Source organism: Oryctolagus cuniculus, chromosome 7 (genome assembly GCF_051225735.1).
Source record: "Oryctolagus cuniculus isolate XC-2025 breed Fujian yellow rabbit chromosome 7, ASM5122573v1, whole genome shotgun sequence".
Classification (NCBI taxonomy): domain Eukaryota; kingdom Metazoa; phylum Chordata; class Mammalia; order Lagomorpha; family Leporidae; genus Oryctolagus; species Oryctolagus cuniculus.
The window spans coordinates 47,969,695-47,987,114 of NC_142873.1; the positions used below are offsets into that span (position 1 = coordinate 47,969,695).

Here is a 17,420-nt window from a genome sequence, read left to right on the forward strand (position 1 = left end):
AGGATTTAGAGAGCCAGGAAGCTTATGGGGGGGAGAAGGAAGCTGAGGAGGGAACCTCGCCCCCGAGAGAGATGCCTGGCCATACAAGGCTGGCAAATTCAACCATAAAGGATGAATCACCACCCCGGTATCGCCCATTGGTACTACCAAAGTTTCCTCCTGTAAAGAAAAGCCCCTTTTTTCCCCATGAGATTGAAGAAGAGTGGGAGGAAGAAGGAGTGATGGAGGGAGTAGGTATGCAGGAGGAGCTAGAAAGGCCAAGAACCGAAAACAAGCAAAGGGGAGCTGTTTATAGAAAACCTGCTTGGGAGCAGTACCAGGAACCAGGCCAGGTGTTTCCTGTAATTCAGGATCCACAGGGAAACAGGGGATGGACGCCTCTTGACCATAAATTACTTAAAGAGTTGCAGCAATCAGTACAATTGTATGGGCCCCATGCAAGTTACACTCAGGCAATCCTTGATAACATCGGGCAGCAAGGCCTAATACCTGAGGATTGGAGAAACTTAGTAAAGGCGGTATTAGGCGGGGGTGACTTCCTCTTGTGGCTAGCTGCCTATAAAGAATTTGCGCGAGAATATTCAAAGCAGAACTATCAAACAGGGAATCAAGCATGGGATGAGGAAATGTTAAATGGAGAAGGGCGATTTGCCTGTCCCGATGAGCAGGCCCGATTACCAACAGCTGTCCTCTTACAGGTGAGAGAGATAGCAAGAAGAGCCTGGAAGGTGATACCCAGAAAAGGAGAAGTAAGACACAGCCTAACTAAGATAGTACAGGGCCCTACCGAACCTTACGCTGATTTCGTGAACCGATTAATGGAAGCAGCAGGAAACATTTTCGAAACCGTGGAAGAAGCAATGCCCTTAGTCAAAAGATTGGCGTATGAACAGGCCAATAAAACATGTCGGGAAGCTCTTAGACCATGGCAGCATAAGGACATCCCTACCTTTTTGAAAATCTGTAGGGATGTCATGGATGATGTAGTTTCTGGATCACATGCTGCAGTAGCAGTAACCCGACAATTTAGACAGAACATCAGGGGACGTATATGCTTTAGATGTGGTCGAGAAGGGCATCTAATGAGGGAATGTAGGGCCAGATTTCCAGCCCGAGATCGGCAGGGCATAGAGAACTCGAGAAGACCAGGCCTTTGCCCACGCTGTAGAAGAGGAAATCATTGGGTCAGTGAATGTTACTTTAAAATAAACAGCGCAGGCAATCCCCAGAGGATGCCAAATGAGCCGGGCCCCATAAGAAGATCAGGTGTATATGGTCAACAGCAAAAAAACGGAATGTGGGCCCCTGCACCCCGGGGCCAAAACAATCGGTGGGTGCCACGGTCCCAAAACCAAATATTTACCGCGCAGAGTTACGAGCCACCGAATATTCGGTACTGACACCTCAAATGGGGCCACAAGCCATAGAGGTGAGGGCAGAAGCAATTTCAGCGGAGCATAACGGACTTGGAATAATCGTAGGAAAAGAAACAAATGCTTTGAGAGGCCTAATGGTCATCACCGGAGTCATTCAGTTACCTTTTGATAAGTTAAAAGTGCTAATACAATCTACAAAGGGTATTATTCAAATCAAACCAGAAGAACCTGTGGCTCAAATACTGATCATGATTGGAGCGCAGGACGTTCATGGACCCCAAGGGGAGAAATTTGCAGCCTCGTCCCTATCTCTAGCAGATCGACCTCTGTGGACCTTAACCATTAGAGGAAAGTCGATTCAGGGCCTGCTAGACACAGGTGCGGATGTAAGTATAATTTCGGAAAATGATTGGCCGAAGTCATGGCCCCTTCAGCCAGGAGATAATACTTTAGTAGGCCTAGGTGCGGCCATGACACCATCAAGGAGTGCTCAGGTGCTTCATTGGCAGGATCAAGAAGGGAACAAGGGAAATGTGCAACCTTATGTTAGTGCACTCCCCATCACATTATGGGGAAGAGACATTTTAGAACAATTGGGACTGACGTTAACAAATGAGGATCAATTGGAGAGTTCTACAGGACGGCGTATTATGTATAAAAAGGGATATCAGGAGAGAGGATTAGGCTCCAGAGAAGGCAGAAGGGACCTAGCCCAGCCCAAAGGCGATTTTAAAAGACAGGACACGGGTTTTTCGTGGGGGCCACTGAGATGCAGCCGCTGCCATTGTCATGGCTGGACAACAAGCCAAAGTGGATACCACAGTGGCCCCTTACCCAGGAAAAGTTGGCTGCGGTAAATGATATAGTATCACAACAATTAGAGGCAGGCCATTTGCAACCATCAACCTCCCCATGGAATACGCCAATATTCGTGATAAAGAAAAAATCAGGGAAATACCGGTTGTTGCATGATTTACGGGCTGTTAATCAGCAGATGCAACCCATGGGGGCATTGCAACCCGGACTCCCGGTTCCTACTATGATCCCAAAGCATTGGCCACTAATAGTACTCGATCTGAAGGACTGCTTTTTTAGCATACCTCTACATGAACAAGACACTCAGAGGTTTGCTTTCACCGTTCCTTCCATTAATCATCAAGGTCCCGACAAAAGATATGAATGGAAGGTGCTTCCCCAAGGAATGACCAACAGTCCTGCCATATGCCAGCTATATGTTGACCAGGCAGTAGAGCCGGTTCGACAACAGTGCCCAAAGGTACAAATTTTACACTACATGGATGACTTGTTAATAACGACTGAAAGTGAAAGTCACCTAATGGAAGCATATAAGCTGCTGTTATTATATTTGGAAAAAGTTGGGTTACAAGTAGCGCCAGAGAAAATACAAAAAGGGGAAGTAGTACAGTACTTAGGACTTAAAGTAACTTCTGAAAAGGTAACCCCATTAGAATTTGAAATTGCAATAGATGGGTTACAGACCCTTAATGACTTCCAAAAATTATGTGGCAATTTAAATTGGTTGAGGCCCTATTGTAAATTAACTACCGAAGATATGATGCCATTATTCAATATTTTAGAAGGAGATGCCCAGCTTGATTCCCCTCGTAGATTGACAATAGAAGCCCGCTTGGCGTTACAGAAAATTGAAAAACAAATTAAAGCAATGCAGATGGAAAGATGTGATCCACAACAAGCCCTAGAAATATTAATTTTTATGGAACAGCTGTATCCCTTCGCAGTCATTTGGCAAGGAGGACCCTTGTTGTTTGTATACCCACATTCACATGCACCGCGTGTACTATACACCCAAGGCATTGCGGTGGCTGATTTAATATTAACAGCAATAAAAAAGGCGACAGAAATGGCGGGGAAGACTCCAAAGCGATGTGTAGTTCCCTTTGCTCAAGAGGCAGTAGAAGCCTTTACAAGGGAATGCTGGCAATGGGCATACATAGTTCTCATTCTACAAATAGAGATTGACAATCACTACCCTCGCCATCCATTTGTTAACTTCTGCACACAGGTTTCAATAAAACGGGTGCAGAAGGTGCGAAGGGATCCAATTCAAGGGGCAGTTACCGTATTTACGGATGGAGCTAAAGGCGGAACAGGAGCAGCTATATTTAACAATCAACGATATTTTGTTTTAACAGCATCCCCTTCTCCACAACATGCAGAATTGGCTATTATCGCAACAGTATTACGCAGAGAGAGCGCACCTATGAATATTTTGTCTGATAGTGCATATGTGGTGAATGCAGTTCAGATGCTCGCTACACAGTGCCTTATTCTTAAATCCTCCTCAGTCTATTCTTATCTAAGTGAAATTCAGGGGTTATTAAATCAAAGAGAGCATGCTATTTACATAGGCCACATAAGAGCTCATTCTAATTTACCTGGCCCACTCACTCGAGGAAACATGATGGCAGATCACTATTCAAGATTCTTGCTTGCATGCACCGCTTTGGAACAAGCTAAAGAATATCACTCTAAATGGCATGTTAACACCCACACTTTAAGTTTTAAATTTAATATTCCCCGCAAGCAAGCAGAAGATATCATTAGATCCTGTGAAAAGTGCGTTGTTACCATAGTTCCAAAGATTCCTGCGGGAGCCAATCCCCGTGGCCTTAAACCAGGACATATCTGGCAGATGGACGTTACACATATCCCCTCTTTTGGGCGACAAAGCTGTGTTCACGTCACTGTAGATACATACTCAGGTGTAATTATGGCCACAGCCATGAATAAAGAAGGAGTACAACAAGTAATCCAACACTGCTTGCAGGCTTTTGCAGCCTGGGGAGTTCCTCATGTGATCAAAACGGATAACGGCCCAGCATATACATCAAAGCGTTTTGCTGCATTTTTGAAAGAATTCGGAATCTCCCATATTACCGGTATTCCATACAATCCACAAGGGCAAGCTGTGGTAGAACGCGCTCACTTATATTTAAAAAATTTAATAATTAAACAAAAAGGGGGAATAGGGGAAATGGCCACATCCAACAAGGATGTCTTGGCCCTAGCTCTTTATACAATTAATTTTTTGAACAAGAAAAAGAACGGTAAAACACCTGCAGAAATGCATACTCAATCAGTTGATAAGGAATCAATACAGTGGGTAATGTGGAAGGATTTACAGGACAACCAATGGAAAGGCCCGTTCCCCTTACTCAGAAGAGTACGAGGCGCCGTTTGTTTTTTTCCACAGGGTGCGGCACAACCAATATGGACCCCTGAGAGAAGAATTCGGTTGATAAACCTGCCAGCAGAAGGTCTAGAAGAAGAAAACTCCATTTGAGGAAGAAAACAATGAATAACCAATCCCTGGGATCTTTGGAATACGGGACATTTTTCAACAAACTCTGAAGTAGCACGACAAACAAGAGTCAATAGCATGAAGATCACACTGAACTTTACACAGGCGCGTATCAACGCCAAAAAATAAAAAGAAAGGGGGATCTGTGGGGAGCAATTCGGACTATACTGTTACTGGAATTAAGATTTATTCTATGCATCTGCTCTCCCACAATATGGCGCTGGGAGAGAAGTAAACAGCTTCTACCCAGCTGCCTCTCACCAACTTGACAAGCTGCAGGAGCTGCTCCTGATTGGAGGAGAGCGGCGTGCTCGGCGTGTGGGCAGCCGAGTTGGGATTGGTGGAGAGGACTATATAGGAGGAGAGAGACGGCATGGTGGTGTGGGTTGGTTGGAGAGTGCGTTGGAGAGTTCGCGGGGAAGTTCGTTACTTCGTTCTTTCTCATTTCTCTCTACTCATTCTTGCTTTGGGAGTTTGCTGTTTACTTATTCTTACTTTACTATAGAAAGGACTTGTAAAAAAAGGGAACAACAAGCGCCCGGTCCGGTGCGGCTCCTCCGCGTGCGGAGGAGCAGCAGTAACTTGTCTGGGAAAGGTTTGACAAGGATTTGAATGAATTTGTCAAGAACTGAAAAAGAGGAAAAAACCTAGATTTAAGAAACATTTCTCAAGGCAGAATGAGCAGGGTTTTATACCTGGCTAGATGTGTGAAAGAACAGAAGGAATCTAGGAAAATTGCCAGTTTCTGTCATGGGAGACTGGGTAACCAGCAATGCTGTAAAATGGAATAAAGGTATACAGATGCTCTTTACGATGGGATTACTTCCTGATAAATCCAGCAGAAGTTGAGAATATCATAAATCTGTCAGCTGTCAGTGGATGGAAGAGCTCTCTCTCTCTCTCAAGCAAATAAATCTTTAAAAATTATATTTCTAACTGTTGCTGGTATCGAAAATACATAAATATTTTTATTGATCTTGTATCAAATAAACTTCCTTGTAAGTTCCAGCAATTTTAATTTTTTTAAAAAAGATTTACTTATTTATTTGAAAGGGAGAATTACAGAGAGGCAGAGGCAGAGAGAAAGAGAGAGAGAGGTCTTTCATCTGCCAGCCCGCTCCCCAGATGGCTGCAACGGCTGGAGCTGAGATGATCCGAAGCCAGGAGCCAGGAGCTTCCTCTGGGTCTCCACATGGGTGCAGGGGCCCAAGGACTTGGGCCATCTTCCACTGCTTTCCCAGGCTGTAGCAGAGAGCTGGATCGTAAGTGGAGCAGCCAGAACTCGAACTGGCAGTACCAGCCCTGCAATTTTAATTAAAAAAAAAAAAAAAATCCTATGGGTCAACACTGTGGCATAGAGGATAAAACTGCCGCCTTCAGTGCCAACATCCCATGTGGGCACCAGTCCTTGGGCCCCTGCACCCACGTGGGAGACCCAGAAATGGAGAAGCTTCTGGCTCCTGGCTTCAGATCAGCTCAGCTCCAGTTGTTGTGGCCATCTGGGGAGTGACCCAGCGGATGGAAGACCTCTCTCTCTCTCTCTCTCTCTCTCTCTCTCTCTCCCCCTCTGCCTCTCTGTAACTTTGCCTTTCAAATAAATAAATACATCTTAAAAATTTTTTTCCTATTTATTTGAGAGGCAGAGAGAGACGCAGAGAGAAAGACTGAGCTTCCACCTGCTGGTTCATTCCCCAAATGCATACAATAGCCAAGGATGGGTTGGGGTGGGAGCCAGGAGGCAGAAATGCACTTCAGGTCTTCCACGGGGGCAGCAGGAACCCAATTATTGGAGCCATCACTTCTGACTTCCAGGGTCTGCACTAGTGAGTTACTTGTTTTCTGTTTCTTTCTTTTCTTTTCTTTCTCTCTCTCTCTCTCTCTCTCTCTCTCTCTCTCTCTCTCTCTCTTTCTTTCTTTCTTTCTTTCTTTCTTTTGATTTTATTTATTTCTTTGAGAGGAGAGTTACAGAGAAAACGGTCTTCCATTTGCTGGTTCACTCCCTAAATAGCTGCAACAACCAGTTGAGCCGATCTGAGGCAAGGAGCCAGGAGCAACTTCTGGGTCTCCCATGCTGGTGCAGGAGCCCAAGCACTTGGGCCATCTTCTATTGCTTTCCCTGGTCATAAGCAAAGAGCTGGATTGGAAGAGGAGCAGCCAGGACTACAACCAGCATGCATATGGGATGCTGGCACTGCAGGCGGCGGCTTTACCTGCTACGCCACAGCACCGGCCCCTGCATTCTTTTTAATAATGCAAAAGTGTTGAATTTTATTGACTGCTATGTTGGCTTATAATTATTAACTATAGACCTATCTCCAGCTTAATAATTGACAGATGAACAAATGATTGCTTCTCTCCAAAACCACAAGGCCACTTCACAACCACGGTCATTTTATCAAGATTTTCAGAATGGCAAGGGAGTTCAGGAAAGCTAAGCACACTCTGGATTCCAGAAGAAAAAAAATGGGGCTCTATCAGAAAGAAGAAGGGGAGCATGAACACTGGATGGGGCAGCTGGTGGTGTCCCTCAGACTTTCTGAGAGACTACTGAAGCCTACTTACCCCTTAGACTATGTGTGAAGACCAAGACCTGGGATTATGATTTGTACATAAGGATGATCTCATATTCAACAGCGTTGGACTGTGATGAGAAGGTAGAGAGATACTGATGCTGAGACACAGTATGAAAGAGTATGGTATAGGCCAGCGCCGCGGCTCACTAGGCTAATCCTCTGCCTTGTGGCGCCGGCACACCAGGTTCTAGTCCTGGTCGGGGCGCCGGATTCTGTCCCGGTGCCCCTCTTCCAGTCCAGCTCTCTGCTGTGGCCAGGGAGTGCAGTGGAGGATGGCTCAAGTCCTTGGGCCCTGCACCCCATGGGAGACCAGGATAAGCATCTGGCTCCTGCCATCGGGCCATTGGAGGGTGAACCAATGGCAAAAAGGAAGACCTTTCTCTCTGTCTCTCTCACTGTCCACTCTGCCTGTCAAAAAAAAAGAAAAAAAAAAAAAAAAGAAAGAAAGAAAGAAAGAGTATAGTATAGCGGCCAGTGCTGTGGCGTAGCAGGTAAAGCCACCACCTGTAATGCCAGCATCCCATATGGGCGCTGGTTCAAGTCCCGGCTGCTCCTCTTCTGATCCAGCTCTGTGCTATGGCCTGGGAAAGCAGTGGAAGATGGTCCAAGTCCTTGGGCCCCTGCACCCACATGGGAGACCTCGAAGAAGTCCCTGGCTCCTGGCTTCGGATCAGCACAGCTCCAGCCGTTATGGCCAATTGGGGAGTGAACCAGGAGATGGAAGACCTCTCTCTCTCTGCGTCTCCTCTCTCTGTCCACCTCTTTCAAATAAATAAATAAATCCTTTAAAAAAAAAAAAAAAGAGTATGGTCTCTCTAGCCTCCTCTTCTCCTCTCTCTCTAGCCTCCTCCTCTGGTCCCCTCTCTCTCTCTTCTCTCCTGCTCGCTCTCTCTTTTCTCATCTCTCTCTTCTCTCCTCTCTTGCCCACTCTCTCTCTGTGCTCTAGCCTCCTCTTCTCCTCTCTCACTCCCCTCTCTCCTCACCTCTCTCCTCTTTCTCTCTTACTCTCCTTTTCCCTCTTCCCCTTCCCTCTGGTCTGCTGGGTTTCCCCCAATAAACCCTCTCCCTTAAAAAAAAAAAAAAAAAAAAAAAAAGAGTATGGTATAAGAGGCCCAAGGCAAAAGACTTACATCAGGTTAGAGGATGAGAAAGAGTACTCTAGTAGTTCTGGAAATTTCTATCAGCAAAGTGGACAGCCTCCCAGAATAAGTCATATATATATGACCTAGAAAGAGAAGAAGAAGAAAAACCACAGGTTTTAGCAGTGTTTTTTTTCCAAAATTTATTTGAAAGGCATATTTATAGAGAGGCAGAGAAAGAGGGAGATAGCGAGAGAGGGCTCCCATCCGCTAGTCCACTCTCTAAATGGCTGCAACGACCAGAGCTGCGACGATCTGAAGCCGGGAGCCAGGAGCTGCTTCTGGGTGTTCCACGCAGGTGCAATGTCAGCCCCTTAGCAGCATTTGTAAAGGATAGGATAATTGAGAGGCAGTAGGGATAACAGAAAAGATCTTTAAGAAGAATGGGGGAAGGGGCCAGCGCTATGGGGTAGCAAGGAAAGCTGCCACCTGCAGTACTGGCATCCCACATGAGTGCTGCTCCATTTCCAATCCGGCTCCCTGCTGATGTCCCTGGGAAAGCAGCAGAGGACAGTCCAAGTCCTTGGACCACTGCACCCACATGCGAGACCCGGAGGAAGCTCCTGGCTCCTGGCTTTGGATCTGCTCAGCTCCGGCCTTTGCAGCCATCTGGGCAGTGAATCAGCTAAAGAGATTATCTCTCTCTCTCTCTCTCTCTCTCTCTCTCCCCCTCTCTCTCCCTCTCTTTCAAATAAGTAAATAAATCTTAAAAAAAAAAAAAAAAAAAAAAAGAGTGGGGGAAGGCAACATGAGATATTAAGTACTCCCAACCTCCAGCCCCAAAGACTGGAGAACAAGGCTCCACGTATCAGGTCTGTCTTAGTTCTTAACACTGGGACCCAACATTTTTTCCTTCCTATTTTTGAAAAAAAAAATGATGTCAACAAGTTGTCTGAAACAAAGGCACATTTTGAGGAGGAAATGTGCTCACGGTTTTGGAACGTTCCAAAGGAATCAGTAGTGCCTGGAGAAAGACTGGCATAGTCAAATGTCAATTTTGATTTTGTTTTTGTTTTTTTGAGGTTTGGGACTGTGGCCAGCATATTTATGCTAAGAACTACAAGCCATGCTGCTATGGAATGTGGACAGATCTAGAGCTTCCTCTGACTCTGAATAATAGTAAGGATCTGGAGACTTTGCAAGTGAACTAGAAAGCCCTGAGGACAGATGACCCCGGTTCCTTCCTCCATGCTGCACAGACACTTCACCTGCTGTCGAGAGCAGCTGCTTTCGAGGCTGGTCTGTTCTAGTCTAGCATGGATGCCTACCTTTTCATAATATCACACTCCCCGTTCTGTCGTCCTGCCTCCAACAGAGTTTCTAAATGTATCTTTTTAATTCTCATTAACATTACCCAACTACAGGCCAGGGCCTGGCACGAGGCTAATCCTCCGCCTGCAGCGCTGGCACACCGGGTTCTAGTCCTGGTTGGGGCACCGGTTCTGTCCCGGTTGCTTCCTTCCAGTCCAGTTCTCTGCGGTGGCCCGAGAGTGCAGTGCAGGATGGCCCAAGTCCTTGGGCCCTGCACCCGCATGGGAGACCAGGAGAAGCACCTGGCTCCTGGTCTGGATTGGTGCAGCGTGCCGGCCATAGCAGCCATTTGGGGGGTGAACCAATGGTAAAATAAATAAATAAATAAAAATATTACCCAACTACAGCTCATAATTATTTTTCTTTCTTTTTCTTTTTTTCTTTTTCTTTTTTTTTTTTTTTGACAGGCAGAGTGGACAGTGACAGAAAGAGACAGAGAGAAAGGTCTTCCTTTGCCGTTGGTTCACCCTCCAATGGCCACCGCGGCCTGCGCGCTGCGGCCGGCACACCACGCTGATCCGATGGCAGGAGCCAGGTACTTATCCTGGTCTCCCATGGGGTGCAGGGCCCAAGCACCTGGACCATCCTCCACTGCACTCCCTGGCCACAGCAGAGAGCTGACCTGGAAGAGGGGCAACCGGGACAGAATCCGGCGCCCCGGCCGGGACTAGAACCCGGTGTGCCGGTGCCGCAAGGCAGAGTAGTATTAGCCTAGTGAGCCGCGGCGCCGGCCCAAAATTGGCAGTAGCCTCCAATCTAGTGCCTCCAATCCCTTCTTCCTTCACCCATTCTAAAAGTCACAACTGGAGCAATGCAATTACAGTATACATCATGGTACTCTAGTGGTTCCCAACTGCCTAGATAGATGTTCAGTGCTGTTTCACTGCTTTTCAAAGCCTTCATTAATACGAGCCGTCCCTTTCCCGGCTCTACACATCCCACATCTGCGAACATTCAGAGCCATCCATTTAATAGTGGAGCATCTGCCACGGTCTATCTAGGCTTACATACAGGTTTACCCACCTCTCCACCCCAGTCAAATGTGCCTTATTATTCAAGATTTTATTTGAGGGGCCAGCACTGTGGTGTAGCTTAAGGCTCTGCCTACAATGCCAGCATCCCATATCAACACTGGTTTTTAGTCCTGCTGCTCCACTTCTTTTTTTTTTTTTTTTTTAATTATTTATTTATTTGAAAGTCAGAGTTACACAGAGAGAGGAGAGAGGTCTTCCAGCCGATGGTTCACTCCCCAGTTGGCCGCAACGGCTAGAACTGTGCTGATCTGGAGCCAGGAGCTTCCTCCAGGTCTCCCATGTGGATACAGGGGTCCAAGGACTTGGGCCATCTTCCACTGCTTTCCCAGGCCATAGCGGAGAGCTAGATTGGAAGTGAAGCAGCCGGGACTCAAACCGGTGCCCATATGGGATGCCGGCGCTTCAGGCCAGGGCATTAACCCACTGTGCCACAGCGCCAGCCCCCTGCTGCTCCACTTCTGATCGAGCTCCCTGCTAATGCGCCTGGAAAAGGAGAAGATGGCCCAAGTCCTTGGGCCTCTGCACCCATGTGGAGATCCGGAGGAAGCTCCCGGCTCCAGGCTGTTGCCACCACTGGGGGAGTGAACCAGTGGACGGAAGATAGCTCTCTCTGTATCGCTGCCTTTCAAATAAATAAATCTTTACAAAAATTTTTATTTGAAAAGCAGAATTTTTTTTAAAGATTGTTTTTTATTTATTATAAAAAGTTACAGAGAGATGTATATACATATAGAGGTCTCCCATACGCTGGTTCACTCTCCAAATGGCCACAACACCCGGAGCTGGGCCGATCTGAAGCCAGGAGGTTCCTCCTGGTCTCCCGCGCTGGTGCAGGGGCCCAGGAATTTGGGCCATTTTCTACTGCTTTCCCAGGTCATTAGCAGGGAGCTGGATAGCAAGTGGAGCAGCCCACAGTCGGAATTAGGGTGCCCCAAGGATGGCCACAAATGCGCCTTATCAATACAGAAATAAATGCTGTCAAGCTCTCAGAAGCAGTGCTAATGGAACAAGGCATCCGTGTAGGTAGCACGAGACACTGGATTAGAGAAGCCGGGTGGGAGAAACCGGAAGCAGGTTTCGTTTCCACAGGATACTGCTGAATCCAGTTATATATAAATAGCTCTTCAGGTCAGCCCTAACGCGGCTGGGCAGAGAGAGCTGATGTGCAAAATAACTAGATTCCAGCCAGGGCCTCCGGTTGACGCGAATCCTCTAAGACTTCCGCTCCCTCTCCTCGCCCCGCAACCACTGGGTAACTCACTGGTTTGGTAAAAACAAACACAATGCAACACACACAAAGCACCCTCGGGCTCAGAGCGGCAGCCGCGAGGGAGCCGCGGGGGCCGCGCCGGGGCCCCGCGCGAGCCCACCCCGCCGGGCGCCGCAGCGGCCGTTACGTAACCCGCAGCCGGCGGCTCCGACGGCCGGAAGGTCCCGCCCCGGCGGCCGCAGGGTGCCGTGCGCAACTCCGGAAGCTTCCGCCCCTTTCCCCTTTTATGGGACGAGGGGTTTCGTTTTCTTTCTTTTTTTTTTTTTTTTCCTCTTCTTGAGTTTGCGGACGGCCCCGCCTCAGACCTAACACTGTGATCTTTGAGTCCTCTTTTAGTTGGGACTTCCGCCTTCCGAGCGAGCAGCTTCGGGTGGGCCCTAGCCCTGGGCGGTGGCGGCGGCGGCAGATGGCGATGTTTAGCCTGAGAAGAAACGCGGTAATCGGACTCAACCTCTACTTGGGGGGGCCCGGGTTGGGAGCCGGTGGCGGCGGCGTCGCCCCTCCGGCAGAGCGGCTTTTGGCTGCGGAGAAGGAGGCCGCGGCCCGGCTAGAGGTAGGGGGAGGGGAGGCCGGCGCGGTGATTGGCGGAAGCCCGGGCGCTAGCCCCCCGGCCGCGCTGGCGCCGGACGCCCGGAGGGTCGCGCGGCCGGCGCCCATTGGCGCCGAGCTCCCCGACGTCAGCGCGACCCCCGCGAGGCTGCTGTACTTGGCGCCCACCCGCCGCGCGTCGCCGCTCGAGGAGATGGAAGCCCCGGCTGCGGACGCCATCATGTCGCCCGAAGAGGAGCTGGACGGCTACGAGCCGGAGCCCCTTGCGAAGCGGCCGGCCGTCCTGCCCCTGCTGGACTTGGTGGGGGAGGCCAGTAAGGTCCCTAGCACGGACGGGTCGCTGCCCTCGACGCCGCCGCCCGCAGAGGAGGAGGAGGACGAGTTGTACCGGCAGTCGCTGGAGATTATCGCCCGGTACCTTCGGGAGCAGGCGACCGGCGCCAAGGACGCGAAGCCGATGGGCCGGGCCGGCAGCGCGAGCCGGAAGGCGCTCGAGACCCTGCGGCGGGTCGGGGACGGTGTGCAGCGCAACCACGAGACGGCCTTCCAAGGTAAGGGGGTGGGAGGCCCCGAGGCCGCGCGCGCTCGCCCCCGCCGGCCCCGGCACTCGCCCAGCCCGGCTGGGTGGAAAGAGTTCGAGACCAGTCGGTGTTGCCACGAGCCCGCATATTCTGGCCGTGAGTCATTGTTTCCGCCCTTCTCGGTCCTCTTGGAAAGGGCAGCTCTGTTCAAAGAGCGGAAGGGGTGGGATGTCAGTTTCCAAGTGGGGTCGGCCTGAGGTCTGTGGAGCCAAAGAGCGATTTCCCCCGCCGTGGGTGGGCCAGCGAGTCGCGGCCGGGTGTAGACAAAGGAGGCAGTGAGGACCTGCGTGCTTTTATTCCTCTCAGGAATGCTTCGGAAACTGGACATCAAAAACGAAGACGATGTCAAATCTTTGTCTCGAGTGATGGTCCATGTTTTCAGTGATGGCGTAACAAACTGGGGCAGGATTGTGACTCTGATTTCTTTCGGTGCCTTTGTGGCCAAACACTTGAAGAGCATAAACCAAGAAAGCTGCATAGAACCTTTAGCGGAAAGTATCACAGATGTTCTCGTCAGGACGAAACGGGACTGGCTAGTCAAACAAAGAGGCTGGGTAAGTGTGCAGCTTGCAGAGGGCCCTGCGGTGGAAGTGGAGTGTAGAGAAGTGGGGTGGATCTGAAGGGTTGAGTGACGCACGCCTCTGGTTGCGTGGTGTTGACGGAGGTAGTGAGTACCTAGAAGTACGGCTGACCTGAGTGCTATCAGAAGTCCTGGTTCTGTGCAGGCTATTTTTGCCGTAATTCGGTAGGATACCCTCGTTACCCGCCAATCAACCCATGAGGAATTAGGAGTCAGTCACCTGGGGAGATCCCACGACGTTCTGCCCCTCCCACCCCACCCTACTTTAATAGTGTAGATACCGGGTGGAGCCTGCGTTTTGAACGGACCCAGATGGCTTTGCTGGAGGATGTGCTTAACCACATGGAGAAATACTGTTCTCTGCAGTTGATATTCTAGTGGTGGGTTCTGAGTGAGGGTTTTTCCTTCTAAATCCCCTTGTTCAGGTTGTCCTCATGGGAGCAGGATAACAGTATTGGCCAAGTGTAACTATTGCCTAGTGCCCACCTAGTGAAGAACTCTGGAGATAATGTCTGTTGCTTCCCCCAGGCCCATCTTCATTTTCAGGGGAACCTTAGATAGGTTAGATAGGCTAATTAATCTTTTCTCTGTATACAGTGTTTTTAAGACAGTGGAAACCCATACTTGAAAATATGCTTTCTTTTTTGTTTTCTAGGATGGGTTTGTGGAGTTCTTCCATGTAGAGGACCTAGAAAGCGGCATCAGAAATGTGCTGCTGGCTTTTGCGGGTGTTGCCGGAGTAGGAGCGGGGCTGGCTTATCTGATAAGATAGCCTTCTAAGTGCAATAGTTGACTCTTAACCAATTCCAGGCACCGAAACCACACACTTCTATGAAACTGAAGGTATTTATGAAGTTGGAATTCAAACTGCCCAAGCTGTAACCAAGAGGTTCATTCTAGTAACCTAGACAGAAAAGCAAGCTACAAGAGGACTGACTGTAGATAACAAGAATAAACGCATGGGAAAAGTAGTTCCCCTTGAAGAGTCACTGTCTACCGAAGCCAAATTCAGTTTCAGCAACAAGCAAACTTTGTGTGGGAGGCCATGGAGGAAAGCTTCTTGATTTAGTGAAGATGGTAGTGGAAGAACTTAATGTCCTTGTCTAGAACAGGAAATTTGTTAAATACGTTCAGTGAGTTCATTAATTTCCTGTAGTGTTGAAAGAAAAGCACTAACAATGCCAGTGACCTGTATACAAAATGAATTTAAGTTAGAAGTAATGGAAGTATGCCTAGGAGCCTCAGTACTGTACAACAGTGTGTGAAGGGGAGCATTTTTCTCTCTGGTTCCCCAGGTTACTCCTTGAAGAGCAGGCAGTCCCAGGTGTTAAGGACTCTTACACCTGTTCTACTTTGGCTTGCTTTGAATGATTCTTACTTTGTTAGCCTAGTAATGTCCAAGAATACTTGACTTGTGACCGCTCAATAATTAGTTACAAATATAGAATATCCTTGATTTTTGAGATAGAAACAACTTGTAAATGTCTGTAAAATTGTATATATTTTTACAGAAAATCTATTTCTTTGTAACATAAAGGGAGGGGGAGTATCGACTTTACATTTTTTTTCATATCTTTTTGAAATTTGCATCTTCTCTAGTTAAAAAATTTTCTTAACGGCTTTTCTATCCTAAACTTCGTCCCAGTCAATTTTAGAGTGTATCCAGAACCAACTGATGGAATTGTATGAAACCTGATTTAGTGGAACAAGTCTGATTCATAACTATGCAGCTTTTTAATTTTCCTATCTGATTTTTGGTTTATATTCCTTAGATAGATTTTTCTTTGAAAACCTGGGCTTGAGAGGTTGAGAAATGGAAATAAGTGCTTTCACTTTGTTATAGGTAGTTTTTCAATAATTGAGTCAAAAGTGGTGTTTTAAAGTTGTGGGGTGGGGTGGGGATGATGACTTAAAAATTATGGGCTCTGATTGGGCACTTCTCATTTGCATTCCTTCCATTTGACCTAATTTAACTGGTGAAATTTAAACTGAGTTCATGAGCTCATCTTTAAGGCTTTTTACTAAAAGGTTTTCAGCTGTTCCAAATGGGACTTGTTAGCAGTGTGTGTATAAAAAGATCACATCAGGTGGAGGAGAGACATTTGATCCCTTGTTTACTTAATAAATTGTAAAATGATGGCTTGGAAAAGCAGGCCAGAGTCTAACCATGGTGCTGTTATTAGGCTTGGTTGTTAAACAAGGGCTAAGCCTAGTGTGTCAATAAAACAAACACTTGTTTCATTTCTACTGATGGTTCCCAAACTTTGTTTCAGGTTTTTGCATTTGCATATTTTTGGATTTCAGACTCCATGTTCTTTCAAATTTACATTTTCCTGTCCGTCCTTGAAAATGTGCTGCTTGTTCCCATTATGAACCCATACTGGATAATTAAGTGGACCCCTCCCCTACCCCCAGCAATCCCAGGAGTCACCTGCATCTTTAATGAATTTTATCCTATTGGGAAGTGGTAATATTGTGGGTGCTGTACCAAGAGGCATGGGATGGGAGACCCTAGGACTGCTATCTTCAGTTGTTGCATTGTAATGCTGTCTTTTCAGGGGGGACTTCAAAAGTCCCCTTAGGAATTTTTGGAGTGGGGAACATCTTTTGTGGCTTTCTCTAGTTTTTTTTGCATTTGAATATGCTCACTTAAAGTTATAGAAAGAAGTGGGCTCTGTTAAACCTCAGAGCTACAAGTGAAGAAAGCTTCAGCCTCTGAGCCTGACCTTTAGCCTGGACTCCAGATAGAAACGGGCGTGAATAAAATGACCAGGAATGTAATGGGGAAGAATCACCCTGCCTGCCTGGCTAGGAGCCATAAGGTTATCTTGCTAGAGCTATTTTTATCTATGTATTTGTCGTTCTTAATCATAAACCATTTATTTATATCATGTCTCTCTCTAAGGACCTAAAAGCACTTTATGTAGTTTTTAATTAATCTTAAGATCTGGTTAAGGTGACTTAAAGGCCTGTCTCTCCTCCATCTAGTTATGGAAACAAGGGCAGAAATGTAAATTGGTGTTCAGGAGCCCCACTTGCAGATTCACTAGCCAGGACTGCTGAAATGCAGACCAGGATCTTAGTTGATATTTTGGGCCTGGGGCAGTGAGTGTTTTAGGGAAGAAGGGTTGGTGTGTGGGGCGGGGAGGGGGCAGCACAGGGGTTTTTCAGTCTTGACTAGCTTCAGAGTTCAGGCAAATCCTCCAAAGTAGAAAGGGAGGGGCTGCTTGGAAAGATGGCTCTCAGCGAATTCTGTTTGTCTTAAGCTTCTCTCAGGGAAAAACATGCAGTCCTCTGGTCGTGTTTGCGTACCTTACTGGAGGAGTGAACTCCTTAGTTCTGGTTACACAGCTAGTGCTTTGGACGGCTGTGCCAGGCTGCGTTAGGACCAACTACAAATTAATGTGGGTTGTAAAATATGGTTTTCCTAATTTCCTGTTTTTCCTGAGAAATAAATCTTTATTCAAATGTAAGGTGTGGTGTGGGTCTTTTCTAATCAACACTGTCTTCTTCCTCTTAGGCCAACTTTTGTCAGCTGAGAAAATATGTACAGGTGGATTAACAAGCAAAACGCAGAAAGCTGTTTTATCTTAGAGCAACCGACAGTCCCTTATTTCACTCAGATCAGGGGTGTTGATTTTTCCTAACATCACTACTGTAGTTA

At 47.6% G+C, this 17,420-nt stretch overlaps 1 protein-coding gene and 1 long non-coding RNA gene across 2 annotated transcripts; one reads left to right on the forward strand and one right to left on the reverse strand.

Annotated features, from left to right (window-relative positions):
• Positions 1–5,731: 5,731 nt before the first annotated feature.
• LOC149125522 (uncharacterized) lies at positions 5,732–8,519 on the reverse strand. Its single transcript, XR_016210625.1, has 2 exons — positions 8,423–8,519; positions 5,732–6,021 (listed from the first exon to the last, which is right to left on the reverse strand). It is a non-coding gene; the product is annotated as an uncharacterized LOC149125522 (long non-coding RNA).
• Positions 8,520–12,289: 3,770 nt separating this feature from the next.
• On the forward strand, positions 12,290–17,229 carry MCL1 (MCL1 apoptosis regulator, BCL2 family member). Its single transcript, XM_070077742.2, has 3 exons — positions 12,290–13,146; positions 13,483–13,730; positions 14,412–17,229. The coding sequence occupies exons 1-3, from the start codon at positions 12,453–12,455 to the stop codon at positions 14,526–14,528; spliced, it is 1,059 nt and encodes a 352-aa protein (XP_069933843.1). The 5' UTR covers positions 12,290–12,452; the 3' UTR covers positions 14,529–17,229.
• Positions 17,230–17,420: the final 191 nt, after the last annotated feature.